Source organism: Otolemur garnettii, unplaced genomic scaffold, assembly GCF_000181295.1.
Source record: "Otolemur garnettii isolate 467f Iridium unplaced genomic scaffold, OtoGar3 scaffold00055, whole genome shotgun sequence".
In the NCBI taxonomy this organism is placed as follows: domain Eukaryota; kingdom Metazoa; phylum Chordata; class Mammalia; order Primates; family Galagidae; genus Otolemur; species Otolemur garnettii.
Genome location: NW_003852450.1, coordinates 4,248,185 through 4,265,018, shown reverse-complemented (window position 1 = coordinate 4,265,018; position 16,834 = coordinate 4,248,185). Strand labels below are relative to the sequence as shown.

Here is a 16,834-nt window from a genome sequence, read left to right as displayed (position 1 = left end):
TTGTTGTTTGGCGGGCCCGGGCTGGGGATTCGAACCCGCCACCTTAGGTGTACGTGGCTGGCGCCTTAGCCGCTTGAGCCACAGGCGCCGAGCCCACACTCCATATTTCACATGCCTCTGTTTTCTTTTTTTAATTTCAAAATATTAAAGAGGTACAGATGTTTGTGTCACATGGCTATACTATTTAATGCTGAAGTCAGGGCCTTCCGTATGCCGTCACTAGGACAGTGCTCATTGTACCCAATGGGTAAGTTTTTAATCCTCACTCCCCTCCCATCCCCCTTTCTTGGTTTCCAGTGACCTTTACATTTCTTTGTGCCTGTGTGTACCCTTCGTTCAGCTCCCCCTTCTTAGTGGGAACATGTGGTGTTTATTTTTCCATTCTTGAGATTTTTCTCTTAGGATAATGGGTCTCCACTTCCGTCCAAGTCACTGCAAAAGACATTATTTCATTCCTTTTTTTTTTTTGAGACAGAGTCTTGCTCTGTCACCCTGGGTAGTGTGACATTACTGTAGCTCATAGCAACCTCAAACTCCTGTGCTCAAGTGATCTTTCTGCCTCAGCCTCCCATGTAGCTGGGACTATAGGCTTGCACCATGACGCCCAGCTAAGTTTTTCTGTTTTTAGTAGAGATGGGGGTCTTCCTTTTGCTCAGACTGGTCTGGAACTCCTAAGCTTAAACCATCCTCCCGCCTTGGCCTCTCAAGAGTGCTAGGATTACAGGCGTGAGCCACTGCACCCAACTTATTATTTCAGTCCCTTTTAGGGCTGAGTAGTACTCCATGGTATATATATATCCTACATTTTCTTTACTTATCTGTGGGCACTTATATGTTGAGCAATACAAAGATATATTGATTCCACATCTTTGCACTTGTGAACTGTGCTATGGTAAACATTTGAGTACAGGTGTCCTTTTGACAAAAGGGGCAGTACCAGTTGACCGTCCCACCAACAGTGTCTAAGTGTATAAGCATTCCTTTTTCTTTGTATCCAGAGCATATGTTGGTTTTTTACCTTTTTAATAATAGCCATTCTGACAGGGATCAGGCAGTATCTCACTGTGGTTTAATTTCCCTGATGATTAGTGATGTTGGACGTTTTTTCATATTTATTGGCCATTTGTTTATCTTCTTTTGAAAGATTCTCATTATGTTTTTTGCCCGCTCTTTTATAAAATTGTTTATTTCTTGCAGATTTGTTTAAATTCTTTGTGGTTTCTACATATTAGTCCTCTCTTGGATGCGCAATTTGTGATATTTTCTCTCATTCTGTAGGCTGCCTGTTCACTCTGTTGATTCTTTTCTTTGCTGTACAGAACCTTTCATTTATTTTTGTTGTTGCAGTATTTGCCTTCGGTAAATTCTTTATCTAAGCCTATGTCTAGAAGAGTTTTCCTGTGTTTTCTTCTAGAATTTTTATGGTTTCATGCCATACATTTAAGGCTTTAATCCAACTTGAATTAATTTTTGTGTATGGCAAGAGATAGGGGTTCTGTTTTGTTCTTCTGCATATGGCTAATTCTCCCAGCCCCATTGTTGAATAGGCATCCTTTTCCCAGTGTGTTTTTGTCTGCTTTGTTGAGGATAGTTGGTTGTAGTTAACATGGCTTTATTTCCAGATTGTCTATTCTGTTCCATTGGTCTCTGCCCCTGCTGATTAAATGATTATGGCAGTGCAGTATAATTTGAAGTCAGGTAATGTGATGCCTCCAGATTTGTTCTTTTGCTTAAGATTGCTTTGGCTATTCAGGCTCTTCTCTGGTTTCAAGTGAAACTTAAGATTATTTTTTTCTCCATTTGTGAAGTAAGACGGTGTTTTGAGGGGGATTACGTCAAATCTATAAATCACTTTGGGTGGTACGGACATTTTAGCAATGTTGATTCTACCAATCCATGAGCATAAGATGTTTTTCCATTTGTTTGTGTCATCTGCAGTTTCTTTAATCAGTGTTTCTTAGTTCTTCTTGTAAAGATCTTTCACCTCCTTGGTTAAGTACATTCCTAAGAATTTTATTTTCTTTGCAGCTATTGTAAGTGGTATTGAGTCCTTGATTTGACTCTTAGCTTGACTGTGATTTCTATACAGAAATGCTACTGATTTATGTACATTGATTTTGTAACCTGAGACTGCTGAATTTATTTGTCACTTTTAGGAATCATTTGGCAGAGTCTTTAGGGTTTTTCAGATACAAGGTTATATTGTCAGCAAACAGGGATAATTAGACCTCCTCTTTCCTGGTCTGGGTGCCCTTTATTTGTTTTGCTTGCCTGATTACTCTGGCTAGGACTTCCAATACTGTGTTGAATGGAAGTGGTAGCAGTAGGCAGCCTTGTCTTGTTCCAGTTCTTGGGGGGAATGCTTTCAACTTTTCTCATTCAGTATAATGTTGGCTGTGGGTTTGTCATATATAGCTTTCATAATTTGGGGAGTATTTTCCTTTTATATCTAGTTTGTTGAGGGTTTTTATTATGAAAGAGTACTGGATGCATTTTCTTAATCCAATATAGAATAGCTAAGTTTTGCACTGGCTCTGTTGGCCTTTTATTATCTATCTGTTCCCCGACAATTTCCTGTGGCAGCGATGTGTGAATGTGTTCCTTAGTTGGCTCTTACCATGCTATTCTAGTCATTTGATTAGTTTATTCGAAGAACTAATTGCTGGCATGTAGCCTTGGTAGCACTAATCTGTTGATGAGTCCCTAGGCATTAATTTAGGAACACGGCCTAAGAATACCTGCAGAATCGATCAGGTTTACCTGCAGAACAGTTTTATTCATGGCTCTTTGACAGTTCAAACTGAATGTATTGGGTTCCACGTTCATGATCTCCATTCACCCCAGTGACTGACTACTAGACTCACTCTCCCATCTCTTTTCTTGATACCAATTATTGGCATCATCTTTGTCCAGTTTCCCAGCCTAGAAACATTTACCCCGTCCTTCTTCTCATATCTACCACCCGTCAGTCAGATCCTCTTGATGCCAACCCCAGAACAGTCCTCACATCTCAGGGAGGCCTTGGAGACCATTAAACCAGCTTTCTGTCGTATGATCTCCCTCTTGCTCTCCCACTTTGCCCAGGGACATCTGTGGAATCCAAAGTCTAGAAGGAGGTAAATGGAGTGAGGGAGAGAGGAATCATAGTCCAAGCCACCTCACCCCTGGCTTCACCCGCAGAACAGGGGGATGCTAATCACCCACTGGGCAGACCGTTGGCATCTCTTGCATTAGATCTACCCCGTTTTCATAGAAAATATAAAGATCTTGCTTTTAGTGGAGTCATTTGAGCTCATCAGGAAGAAATACATTCAGGAAAGTAAAAACCGCTTCCCTTGTTATTATGCTTTGTGTTCCTGGGTATCTCTCATCTAGTTCATGCAGCCACCACCAGAAGCCGACAAAGTAGTAATATTTATCTCCACCTTTGAGATATTTTTTAACGGCTTCTAAATAACTTACTAGTAATTTATAAAAGATAAGAGGCAGGATCAAGATCTTTACTTGGATCTTTCATTCCAAACATATTCTCTACCAGGAACCATGCCAATCACTGGGGACACAAGAATGAATAGGGCATGGTCTCAACGTCAAGAATTACACAAGAGGCTCAGCACCTAGAGCTCAACCGGCTAAGGCGCCAGCCACATACACCAGAGCTGGCGGGTTCAAATCCAGCCCAGTCTGCCAAACAACAATAACAACTACAACCAAAAAATAGCCGGGCGTTGTGGTGGGTGCCTGTAGTCTCAGCTACTTAGGAGGCTGAGGCAAGAGAACTGCTTAAGCCCAGGAGTTTGAGGTTGTTGTGAGCTGTAACGCCATGGCATGCTACCCAGGGTGTCGGCTTGAGGCTCTGGCTCAAAAAAAAAAAAAAAATAGAATTACACAAGAAAGGGAGAAAGTTTAAGACAGAAGTTAGAAATTTAGAGCCATGGGCCCATTCAACCCAATTCCTGCCTAGTTTTGTAAATAAAATTTTATTGGAACAGAGCTATGCCCACTCAGTTATTGTCTGTGGCTGCTTTCACACTATCAAGGTCAAGTTTAATAGTCATGACAGAGTGTGTATATCTCACAAAGCCCCAAATATTCACCATCCGGGTGTATACAGAAAAGATTTCCTACTCTTAGTGTAAGCATGGTGCTTACCAGTGTGCTGAATGCCCTGGAGAGGCAGATTTAAGGTAGTAGAGTGCTGTGGACATGCTCAGCTCTGCTGTATGTAAGGCACAGAGAGATCACAGGGAATTCCTCCCCCCCGCAGAAGATGTCTGAGCAGGGTCTTGAAGACTGAGTAGGAACTGACCACATGACGAGGAGAGAAGGCTGTCCAGGCAGGGGGGATCACATGCGTAAAGTATGGCGGTGGCAGATGGTGTGTCATGGAGTGCAGTTAGGAAGCAGGTAGGGCTTGGATGGGATTGGAGAGGCCTGCAAGGAGCCTGGTCTCCAAGAGCCTTATATGTTGCCCTCAGAAGTTTGGGTCGGATCTTACAGACTAGTGAGATGATATGGAAGAGTTTGCAGAGGAACACTGACATGATCAGATGGGAGATGAGAAAAAGCACCTTGAAAACAAAGTGGAGAATGGATCAGGTGGAGGAGACAAGCTAGGAGGTCACTGCCGTAGTCTGGGACACATATATATGTGAAAGGTGAGATGGGTGGGATTGTGGGTGACCATGGGAAGTGGACAGTCTTCGTGAAAGCTGAGTGTAAGCCATCCACAGAGGTGGTGCCATCCAGGCTCCAGCCACACTGGTTCTTTCTGTTCCTTACATTTGCTGCTCTGATTCCTGCCGCTGAGCCTTTGCACAAACAGTTCTCCCTTCCTGGGAGGCTCCTCTGACCTGTCTTTACACGTTTACACGTTTGGCTTCTTCTTGCCTCTCAAGTCTTAGTCAAATGTCAGCTTCTCACAGATGCCTTTCTTAACCACTGCCCTTTATCAGGTCACATCTTGACCAATCACTATGTGGTTTATTTTTTAAATGGGTTTCATTTTTATAGCAGTTTTCTTTTCATAGCAAAATAGAGCAGAAGGTACAGAGAGCTCCCATACACCCCTGGTCCCCCTCCAGGTACCACCTCCCCCATGGTCAAAATCCCCCATCATAGCAGTGCATTTGTTACAGTCGATGAATCTACACAGACACAGCATGATCACCCAAGTCCGTAGTTTACATTGGGGTTCACTCCTGGAATTCTGAGGGTTTGGACAAACGAGCAGCAACATGTATCCACCATTGTAGAATCACACAGAGCAATGTCACTGCCCTGAACATCCTCTGCGCTCTTCCTGTTCCTCCCTGCCCACCCCCAGCAACCACAGACCTTTCGAATGTCTCCATAGTTTTGGCTTCCCCAGAATGCAGTGTAGTTGTAACCAAACAGTAAGCAACCTTTTCAGATCGGCTTCTTTCAGTTAGTAACATGCGTTTAAGTTTCCTCCATGTCTTTTCATGGCTGGTAGCTCATTTCTTTTTGGCACTGAGTAATATTCCCACGTCTGGATGCACCTCAGTTTATTTATCTGTTCCTCTATGGAAGGACATCCTGGTTGCTTCTGAGTTTCGGCAATCATCAGAATAACTGTGCAGATTGATTGTGTTTTCTCCACTTACTGCTACTTGATTTATTGTCTGTCTTCCCCGCTGAAAGGTAAGCCCCACCAGAGCAGAGGGCCCTGTCTCTTGTCCACGCGTGTGTTCCCTAGAACAGCGCCCACCACCCGCTTTGCCACATGAATGAAAACCACCGACTGTGGCCCAGAAGTCAGCGGCAGCTTCCACTCCGGGAGGTGAAGAGCTGCCCGCTGAGCCGTGTCTCAGCACTGCCAGTCTCTTCTTCCCGTCACTTCAGATGTGTTGTGACCACCGGGACAGCCTGCTCAGAATGGGGCTGCGGGAATGTGAGGCAGTCCCAATGGCGACAGCTTGTGAGAGCCGTGGGCATCTTGTCCATCTGCCAGGGACAGCTTGTGGAATCAACACCAGGAGCCCCCGATATGGGGAAGGAAGCAAACCAGGGATCAGAAAAAAGGGGAAAATAGAAAAGCAGGGTGTGATGGTGTCCACGTGATTATTGTAACTACTTAACTACTCGTGTTGATAATGCCATATCAACATTAGCCAGAATGCGTCCCTGGCCCCTGTGAGCTCCAGTCTGCTAACATTCATTGAGCCTTGAGAGGTGCTTTATGTAGGAATTGTGTAATAAATCCTCACAGCAGCCCTCTAGAGTCGGCACTGTTGTTATCCCCATTTTTCAGATGACACATACAAAGCTCCTAAGGTTCAGTACTTGCCCAAGACCCCTTGCCTTATGAGGGAGCAGCCTCACCCAGGTGGTCTGACCGCCCAGCCAGTGTTCTTGAACTGGACCAAGGTCCTGTCATGTCAGCGGCCTTCCCTGGTGGCTGATCGTGATTGAATTCACATAGGCCCCATCTCTGTCATTTTGAATCAGAATCTCTCACAAGCCTGGTGTATTTAAAGGCCTTGAGTTCAGATAGGTTGCCCACAGATGCGGACCAGACTATGTAAGATAACAAGTTGTAAGGGCTTTCAAATTCAAAAAGTTTAAAAATAAAATCTACAACCTGATTTGGTGCCTGCTAGAAGTTTGAGGGTCCAGGGGTCTGCATGTTTAAGGTGATTCTGAAAAGCATTCCGCTTCCTTCCTAGCTGGGAACATTGTCAGTAACACACTTGACCAAATGCCATTTGGATCTTTCACACTTCAGTACTTAATGTGGCAGAACTTTCCATGTCTGGTGGCTCTATTCTTTGTGTGTGTGTGTAGGACACTGGGGGCTTCAAATATACAAGAAGTGAATCGTGTTCCCCAGTCCATAGAATACCCCCCCAGCCAGCCACACAGGTTTTCTCTCTTAGTTGTATTTAGTTTTGTTCTTTTCCTCCCTCCTCACCCCCCTCCCCAATTTAGGGCTCCACACGCACACGTGTATTTTATATCCTAACATCTACCTCTCGCTGTATAAAGCTAAATGATCTTTACACTCTTGTCTTCTTTTAAGGTTTTGTTGTAAATACTGGGTTGCCGAGAGCAAAGGGGGAGAGAATTGTTAAACAGCTGTGATGATCTCAATATTCTTTTTCTACTGTGTTGTTAAATTCCAAGTTTAAAATGTCCCAAACCATTGGGGTTTTTTCTTGCCAATGTGTTTCTAGTTTAATGAATAGCTTCTGGCTTCCTAGTTCCATCAAGATTCTCCAAATTAAAAATCCTTCCCTTTCCCATCACTTCCTACTGCTTGGCAGCTCCTTAAGCAAACATGGTGGTCACAGAGCCAAGACTCAGTCATCTCCGTGGCCCCCAGGGGTGTTGGAGCCTTCCCATAGTACAGTTCCCCCCTACACTAAGGTATCCGCTGGGTGGTGGGAGTCGGATCTTGGGAGATCTGAAGCCAGACATTAGCAGGCTCTTTTTGGAACAAAGTGAGGAAGAAGAACCAAAAGCCCTCCTGTAATGCCTTCTAACCAAAGGGCCCCTCCTTGGGAGTTTTTCTACTCCCTTAACCCTCTTCCAACTGGTGGGTTTCCTAGGCAGAATGCAGCATCTGTGTAGGAAGGGCATTTTTTCTTCTACTAATTAGTAGCTTTCACAGGGTGTTGTGCAGGTCCACAGCGTGTGCTCTCTTGTGCCACCTGGTGGTTTTCTCGAGGAACATGAGGTTTTAAAAAGAGGTGATCCAAGTATCTTATTTCATTCATTCAGTCATTAGTTTGTTTATTTTTTCATCCATCCACTACATATTTTTGATGGCCTGCTATGTTTTCCGTACTATGATATATTCTAGAAGTAAAATAATAAAACAGGGCACATCCCCTCAGAGAGCCTTCATTTTTAAAGGGGAGACAGGCAAGTGGCTTTTGGAATAAATACAAAGTGAAATATTTATTCACCTTGTGTCATACCTTAATGAAAGGCATAAAGGGTGTGCAGGAGTACACATGAGGGAGGGACACATGAGTCATGCCTGGCAAGTCCCAATAAGAGAGAGCAGGCTTAGAGCATTCCAGACAGAGGTAATCCATGCAAAAGGCAGACCATGATACACGGAGGGGACCTGGTAGGAGCGCAGTATTGGCTGGAACACAGGGCATGGGGACTGGTGAGAGCTAAAATGGTATGGAGGCACACTATGTAGGACCTCTGAGCCCCGTCAAGGACACTGGGTTTAACTCTCGGGAAGCAGAGAGCTATCCAGAGTCAGACTAGGGGAATGACGTGTTTACGTTTGCACCTCAGAAATAGTAGCTCTGGTTACTGATGAAGTGTGAATCAGAGGGGCAAGTATGGACATGGAAAATTATCACACTGTACCTCATTCATATGCACAATTATTCTGTGTCAATTAAAAATAATAAAAGCCAAAAAAGAATACTGGGTGGGGGGCAGACTAGAAGCAGAGAGACCACTTAGGCGGCTGTTGCAGTAACTCTGGCATAAAATGATGATGATCAAAACCAAAGTGGCACAAGTGGGAAGGGAGACAAGTGGGTGGAGTCAGGGGCAGATTCCAGAGAAAACACCTGCTAAAATGTAGATCAGAATCCTTTAGCTTACCCCACACCCTGGCACAGGGGAGGTTCCTCATCCTGTTGCAGTGAGTGACCAGTGACCTGTGTTTACTCCAGGTCTCTTGCCCTTCCATACAGCAAGCACTGGGGCTCTGTCCCTGTCCTCTGCACCCTCAGTCGGGATGGATGGAGGTAGTGAGTGCGTGCAGTTGAGCGTGGGCTTCAAGTTGCTGCCAAATGAAACTGCAGGAGAATGATGTGTTCAGTTGATAGCCATTTAGTCCAGGAAAGCTGGAGGAATTCAGGAGCAGCAACCTCCTGCCTTCCTCGTCAGTTGGCACCATGAGAGAACAGCAAACTGGACCAATTTTTAAGACTCCAGCCTTCACACCTCAGGCAAGCTTACAGCTCTGTATTGCGTCCCAGCTGTTAGACCCCTTTGCTCTTCTTTTTCAGGAGGAGGAGAAAAGAAGGATTTGTCTCTTGTACACCTGTTCCAGGCTTCTTGGACAGCCATTTTTAACTCCCACCCCTGGAATCCCTGGAATGATTCCTTCCAGGAATCATTTAAGGAATGTTTAAGAACATGAACTTTGGGCTATCACAAATGTTGCTCTTTCTACTGACCAGCTGAAGCCCTCTCCTTCTGGGTCATTGTCTTACCACTGCCATTATCCGTAAGGGACAACATCAGGGACCACTGAACCTTAGCTGCACAAAATATTTGCAAAATTCATTAATAAAAAATAAAGTCCTTTGGACAACCAAGCTTTCACCTGTCTAACTCATGATCTCTAGAGCTGCCAACATCACCTGCCCGCTTTACGCTGGGACCAAACACAATCAGCGTGATCTCTGCTCTTACCCCAACATACTCAGCCTCAGGCATGCTCAACACAGGTGTTTCAGAGAAGCTGTGAGATTGTCGCATTTCTCATCAGCTCAGTGCACGGCACCATCTGGATACTAGGTCTGCAGGCCAGTGGGCCAGTGTTTGTTTTCATGACTGTTCTGTGCATAGTTGGTCTTAATAGGGGTTCTCAATAGGGGGTTGTTTTGCCCTCGGGGGATAGTTGGCAGTGTCTAGAGACATTTTTGATTGGTAGTGGCAGAAGGGTGAGCACTGCTGGCATCTAGTGGGTGGAGACTGGGGACACTGCTAAACATCCTGCAATGCACAGGACAGTTCCCCACACCAAGAATTGTTCCAAATGTCAGTAGCATTGAGGTTAAGAACATCAGTCTGTGAGTGAGGGACCCCTTTTATCCTCCAAGGCCCTGTAGTGTTACTAGAGCAAACTAAATTCAAGCCAAACTCACTTGCTCTTGTGTTTCTTTCCCCAGCTGAGCTCTGTCCCTGAGGCCCAGTTAATGCGGCTGGAAGCAGGAAGACCCCAAAGGCTGGGGAACGGGGAGCGGGGCCTGGCACTGAGGATGGCCAGGCAGCAGCCGCCGCCCTGGGTGCACGCGGCCTTCCTCCTCTGCCTTCTCAGTCTTGGTGGAGCCATCGAGATTCCTATGGATCGTGAGTCCTACTCCATCCTCTTCTCTTTTCCTGATTTTGGGCGGAGGAGGGGAAGGGAGTTGGGGAGTGTTAAGACCCTTCAGAGAAGTTCGAGGAGAGGAGCAGCAGTGGATTCTGAGATTCAAAGTGGGGATTTTTCTCCAAAGAATTGGCACAGGCTCGTGTTTAGGAAGCTGAGACTGTGCATCACGGGGCTGGTCTCCCAGCTGTGGCCAAGCTAATGCTGAGTGGGACCAGAGGTGGCAGGGCTTGGAACTCTGAGTGCCACTTGGATTTCCGCTGAGTGGGACCAGAGGTGGTGGGGCTTGGAACTCTGAGTGCCACTTGGACTTCTGCTGAGTGGGACCAGAGGTGGCGGGGCTTAGAACTCTGAGTGCCGCTTGGACTTCTGTCTGCTCCCATGGCCCATAAAAGCAGTTTCCAGGGTCAGGTTTGATGGACTATTCTTATTTGCCATCTAATGTCTGTTATATCCAAAACTGGATCCTGGAGACCCTCCTGGCTGGAGTAATCAGGAGGACAGATGGCCTGGAAGGATTGTAAGGGGAATTATCCTTGCAAAAGATATGGCTGAATGAGACACTCAGGTAGAGCCCCGGTATGGTGCCACCACGGGAGAACCAGGCAATGAATTCCTCTGTTCATTTTCAACTTTCCCATAATAAAGATGAAAAGTAAATCCCTATCACTCTGTTTCTCACAGTGGGTGGCGCGGCATTATTTAACCATAAGAATCATACAGTAGGGGGCTACTCCAACAGCAATGTCTCCACCAGCCATCTCTGTTGTTAGGTTCATAAGTGGCCCATTGGTTGGCAGCTGTGCTTTTTGGCCACCTTTGCCATAATTCTGATACTTCTTCTGGGTAACCTTAACATCCTGGTGCTAAGATGTAGGCACGCCACCTCTGACCCCTGTTCCCTACTTCAAGGAGTAGATGGGCCCCACATGATTCCGACGTTGGCTTGGGCCCTATCTAGTTGACAGCTGTCTGGGGACGGGGAAGAAGTTCCCACTGAGCTCTCCAAAGCCAGGCCTGCAGGTAACATAGTTTGGAGAAGAGTTGCAGTTGTCTCAGCCCTGCTCACATGCTACTTTACCAATAGCAGCTTCCCCGAGAAGGCAGCTCTTCTGGGTGATAGAAGGCCAGTAGTGAACTGTAAGCTGGACCCAGGGCCAAGATGGGCAAGGGCCTGCTGCCCTCCTGACAACCCCAGTATGTGGGCTCACATGTGTGCACGCGCACATGTGCGCAAGGAAGAAGGAGAGGAGAGTTGTGAAAGCAACTGTTCCCATGGCGACCATCTGTGTGGCTGGCTCAAGGAGAGTTTCTCATTAACAGTCCCAGGCAGACAGTCTAATAAGGAGCGTAGTAAGGCCATGCCCCTCGAGAGAAGGAGGGTGGCGAGGAAATTGGGTTATCAAGGAAGTGGTGAAGGCTCATTTCTCTTCTGCCACTTCTGTTCACTCACTCACCGGCCACTTGGATCCCCGGGGCCAGTGAGTGCCCAGGCTCCTGCAAGGTGAGACTATAAATAGATAGTTTTGGTGTCTGTGTTAGGAATCTGGATTTCTAAAGTCTACCAAACACAGAGATGTGGCAGGACCCCAAGCAGTCCAGCTTTCCAGGGTACCACCTGTGGGGCAGCAAACTGAGAGTGTCCTGACCTCCCTGCCACCCTCTCCCATCCCAGTGTCCCTGAGGAAGGCTTGGGAGGACCCACCCCACCCCGTCCATTCTGTATTCACAGAAACCCAAGCCAGCTCAGAGTCACACAGCAAATCAGCAATAGAGTCAAAGAGAATCCAGGTCTTGTAAACCCCACCACCGCCCCCACCTCCTCATCCTGCCTCCTTTTAGTCCTTAGAACTCACTAGAATTGCAGCTGCCATATGCCAGGGAGAGAGCAAAGTGGCATACATGTCTCATCGCTCTCAATTCTCACGGCTAATCCATGACAGAGATATCATCCTTAGGTTACGGGTTAGAAAACAGGCAAGTAGCAGAGCCAGGATGTGACCACAGCACTTCTCTGGTGGGGAGGTGAGTCCTTCTGCAGCACCATTCTGTGTTAGGGCAGGGGGTGCAGAGGGCCTAGGGGACCCAGGCTGCCAGGCGCATGCTTCATACACATCACACATTGCTGCAGGTGCTGTGGCCATCACAACAGGGCCACGATGAGTCTGCAGACACTGAATGCAAGAGAGCAGAAAGGCAAACCCTACCAGGTACTCTGGGAAGAGCTGCTTCTCCGCAGGTTTCTCCCTCCTGCTGGGCCCATACAAGTGGACCCATACAAGCTCTCCCATACAAGTGGAGCCCACCTTCTGTCTCAGCCTGGCTGAGGAATACCAGGCATTCTGAAGTGACTGAGCAGGTGGTGGGGGCTAAGCCAGAGGCTGGTCTGCCAGGCATGCCTCCTACTCACTTGCCCCTTTGGGGGCATTGTCTGTGCCTCAAGGGCAGGGACTGTACTCCTGCTCCCCGGGGTTTGGCCACAGCAGGCTTCCTGGAGCAGAGCCCTGGGCTCCCGCACAATCCCTCATTGAAGGCCCAGCCCCCAGCTCCCACTGCCCTGCCAACCAAGTCACACTCGCCCCTTCCTCCCTCCTCTGCTTCAAGAAGAACAGCAGGACCTTTGCAAAAAGCAAAGACTCACCTCATCAACCAGAGTAGGTTTGCCAAAAAGTGAGTTTCTGGCCCCTCTGCCCTCCTCCCTGCGTCAGGGACACTTAGCACTTTCCTTCTAGAAACCCACAGGGGAGCAGCAGAGACATTTCCTTCCTACCTCGATCCCAGATAATGTTGCAGGACGGCCTTGGCTCATGCACACCTTCACACATCCTTCTCCTAAGGGGCGGCATGGGTGCCACAGATCGTGGATCTCAGTGCCACACTCATGACTAAAGAAATCTGGCTGTGGGGTAGGCTGCTGCCTCACCCCTGCAGAGCTGGGTTGGAAGGCTTTCCTCCCCCTTGGAAGCCAAAAGAGCAAATTCACTCCTCACTGGACATCTTCACACAGCAAATTCCGAAGAAGGAGAGAAAGCAGGTGGTGTGTAGGAGCTGTCCCCAGGAGCTGTGTAGTGATCTCCCTGTGGTGGCTTATCTTCTGGGTTTATTCTGTCCCTGTGATAAACTCCTTGGTATCACAGTGGTGACTGCAGATGTCATTATACCTTAGACAAGTAGATTTTGCAGAGGTCCCTGGCCTGGCAATCAGTATGGAGCTGGGGATAGCAGCCAGTCAGCTCTAGCTGCCCTGAGAGTCTCCAGCACCTCCAGTCCCCCATCCTAAAAGGTCTCTGTCCAAAAGGTCAAGGAGAACAGAAGCCCGAGGCCCCACCTGGCTCTGGCCAAGGATGGATTTGTAAGAAGAGCTCTGACCCAGGCTTCAGTAGAGCTGGTTCTCCTTCAGCAGTGGTTCTCAACCTTCCTAATGCTGTGATGTATTTTCATTGTTACAAAGGGGTCGCGACCCACAGGTTGAGAACCTCAGGCTGTGCAGCAAACTGCCTGTGTGATGTTAACCAAGTAACCCTCTTTCCTTAGATTTGAGAGTCCCTAGGCAATGTCTAGGGCTCTTTCCACTGAACCAGGCTTGGATTCTATAAAAGAGGTTTGACACCTGTGTGGGCTCAAAGGACGCCCATGGTCAGGCTTTTTATCCAGGGTGAGGTCCTAAAAGGTGACAACTGTGTCCTGAATGCCGAGGCTAGGGCCCTGGGCTGGAGCTTCAAAGCGGTGAACTCCAGGGTCAGCCCTGCATCTCCTGAGAATGGTCTTTTCTCCCTACTCCACGCCCAACCCCACTGGCTTTCAGTCTTTCCAGAATTATCTTTCTTGGGGCCCTGCAGGAAAATCATACATGGATAAAGATGTTGCACTAGGGAGCTCCAGGGAACGTGTGTTCAGCAACCGGCAGTTTTTGCTTTTCTCCCTGGACTTTTCATTGCATGTCCCTGCCCAGGTCTCCCTAGGAAAGCAAAATGTCTCTTCAGTGCTCCAGGGGCTGCACATCCCTGGCCCACTTGAATGAAGTGTTTTGACCTTTTCATGGGTGTCACTCTCAAGACTTCCCTTTAGTGACGGCATACAGCAGGGCACGTCCTACAATGCTTCACCCCTTCTCTGCTCTCTTCCCCCTCCCTCTAGCACTTTCCTTCTAGAAACCCACAGGGGAGCAGCAGAGACATTTCCTTCTCTGGAAAGAGACTCCTCCTCCATCTCTCGGTTCTAGCTTAGCTCTGGCTTCTCTAAGCTCCCCTCTCTGAACCCCCAGAGTCCTCTTCTATATCTCACTCCAGTGAGCTTGGAAGGCTTCAGGGTACCCATGTCTCTGCACTGATGTCCACAGCCCACTGCACCACCGGGAACCCCTCACTCTGAAAAGTCAGCCTGCAAAGCCAGTATAACATCTGACGTTTGTGCCGGTGTGAAATGAGAATGTCGTGTTCCTTTCTGATATAATCATAAGGAAAAGACATTTTTAAAAGTGAACAGCAACACGTGTGCTTCTTTCTGCAGACAAATTTTAATAAGACCTTCTCCCCCCCCCACCAGGAACACACCCTCTAAAACCGTGTTATCCAGAGCATAGTCCCCACACCACCAGCATCACTTGTCAGAAATGCAGACTCCCAGGCCCCACCCCAGACCAACTGATTCAGAAGCTGCATTTTAACGAGAGGCGGGTGAGGCATATACTTGTGAAAGTTTGAGAAGCTCTGATCCCCCTGTACACACCTGTATAGGAGCATAGCTTTAGGCTGGAGAATATTTGTGCCACCCGCCTCTTTACCCCCTCTGTGAGCGCAGAAAAGAGGAGTAGGCTCTTCTTCATCCCTGGGGTCACTTATTGAAAAGTGGGATTTCTGTAGGGCAGCGTACTGTGAATAGGAACAATGCCTGCGAGTAGAGAGATAGTGATTCATCTTTCCCTGGCCTAGAGGCTTCCAAAGCCTGGGAAAGGAGGGATGGTGCGGAGAGAAGGCACTTTTGTGTATAGAAGGGTGGAAGGTACAGTGGGAGAAGTGAGGCTGGGGGCTTTGCCCTATAGAGGTGGCTCAGATCTGTGCCCTTCATGGCACAGCTCACTCTTGGTCTCAGCCTCCCTGTTCCACTGCTGGCCACGGAGTCCACTTTCCTCAATGGCATCAGGTGTTGGGAAGCATCTTCAGAGCCTCCTTTAAACAGCACTATCATTTTTGGATACATGGACTTCCCTGGTGTCACCTTCCTTTGGTCAGAAGCCTCTTTCTGCTCAGCTATGCAGTTTTAGTCTCCCCAGGGAGGCATCACCTTCTCCACAAAGCCCTTGCTGGGTCTATTCCCAACCCTACTTGGCTCTCCCGCTGAGCTGTGAAGCTGGGAGGGGAACCCAGCTCTTAGTGCCCACCTCAGGCGCCACTCACCCCTCCTGCATGCTGGCATGTGAGGACTCCTGGGCAGCAGTGTTGTGCCACAATGATGTCCTTTTTCTATCTCCCTGACAATGTAACGATGTCCTTTTTCTCTCCCCCTGACAATGCTAACACATCATGGAACTAACAGCAAGCATTCAGAGTGAGCGTAAGTTTCCCGTGTGCTGCTCTGCGCCTGGGCCTCTGGGAGGTGGGAGGAAGGGGTCAGAGGTGAGGAGATGCCTGCTGGGACTTGAGCTGGGATTTCTGGAGGCTAGAGCCCTATAGTGAGTGAGGTCCCTTAATGCACAGGAAGGAAAGAGGCTCACCCAGAGCATGCTACTGCTGGGGACCGCAGAGGAGCAGGTGGTGGGAAGAAGGTCTTTGGATCAAAGCTGGGGTGCACCACTGCTGTGCTGCCCCTCCCCCATCTTTGGGTGGGATGGGCCCATCTCAGGGCCTAGAATGGGATGATCCAGCTCCTTGATATGCAGAAAGTCCGTGCAGAGTTCTCAGGGATTACCTGGTCTTTCTGCTCTGGTCTCACCATAGTCTGGCCATTTTTTGAAACTCTAGAGCTCAGAGCCACCATGAGCTCTAAATTCTGGAAATCTAGCTACTTTTTGTCCCTTTATTTATTCAACATTTATCAAGGACCTTTGCGTGTTGTGCTAAGCAGTGGAATGTAGAGTGGGGAAAACACAGACCTGGCCTTCCATCTCTCTTAGGGATACTCTGGGATCTTTCTAAGGGATCTCTCTTGTGCTTAGCCTTTGACACCCACCTCCTTTCCTGTGCCCCATTTAAGGAGTTGGGTCTCTGGACTGGGGCCCTGTTCACCCCCTTTCCCTGCTTGCACACATGGCTCCTGAAACTCTTAAGCTCAGCCATTCCCCAAGGTAGGACCTGGGCAGGACTGCAGCCCTGACTGCCCACGTGTGCACTGTTGCAGTGACCCAGCCACCAACCATCACCAAGCAGTCAGTAAAGGACCACATCGTAGATCCCCGAGATAACATCCTGATTGAATGTGAAGCCAAGGGGAACCCTGCCCCCAGGTAAGTGAAGGAAAGGGGCCTCGAAAGAGGCCATGGGAGCCATCCCCTTGCCTCTGGGCGTGATAGTGAATGAAGCCCCTGAAAAGTCATATTCACATGTTCAGATTTTCCACTAGGCATCTGCTAGGTGGAAAGTACAATTTAGGTAACTAAAAAATTTAGCTGATAAGAAAACTGGGGGAGGGCAGCACCTGTGGCTCAAAGGAGTAGGACGCTGGCCCCATATACTGGAGGTGGTGGGTTCAAACCTGGCCTGGGCCAAAAACTGTTAAAAAAAAAAAAAAAAAAAAAAAAGAAAA

At 48.0% G+C, this 16,834-nt stretch overlaps 1 protein-coding gene across 3 annotated transcripts in view; it reads left to right on the top strand.

Moving 5' to 3' along the window:
- The window catches only part of NFASC (neurofascin), a 122,214-nt gene that overhangs the window by 36,924 nt on the left and 68,456 nt on the right, over nt 1-16,834 (top strand). For all 3 annotated transcript variants that reach the window (XM_023514592.1, XM_023514594.1, XM_023514593.1), the window contains 2 exons: nt 9,894-10,074; nt 16,430-16,535. In XM_023514592.1, the coding sequence (XP_023370360.1) occupies nt 9,921-10,074; nt 16,430-16,535 (260 nt within the window). In that variant the 5' untranslated portion in view covers nt 9,894-9,920. The remainder of the gene's footprint in view (nt 1-9,893; nt 10,075-16,429; nt 16,536-16,834) is intronic.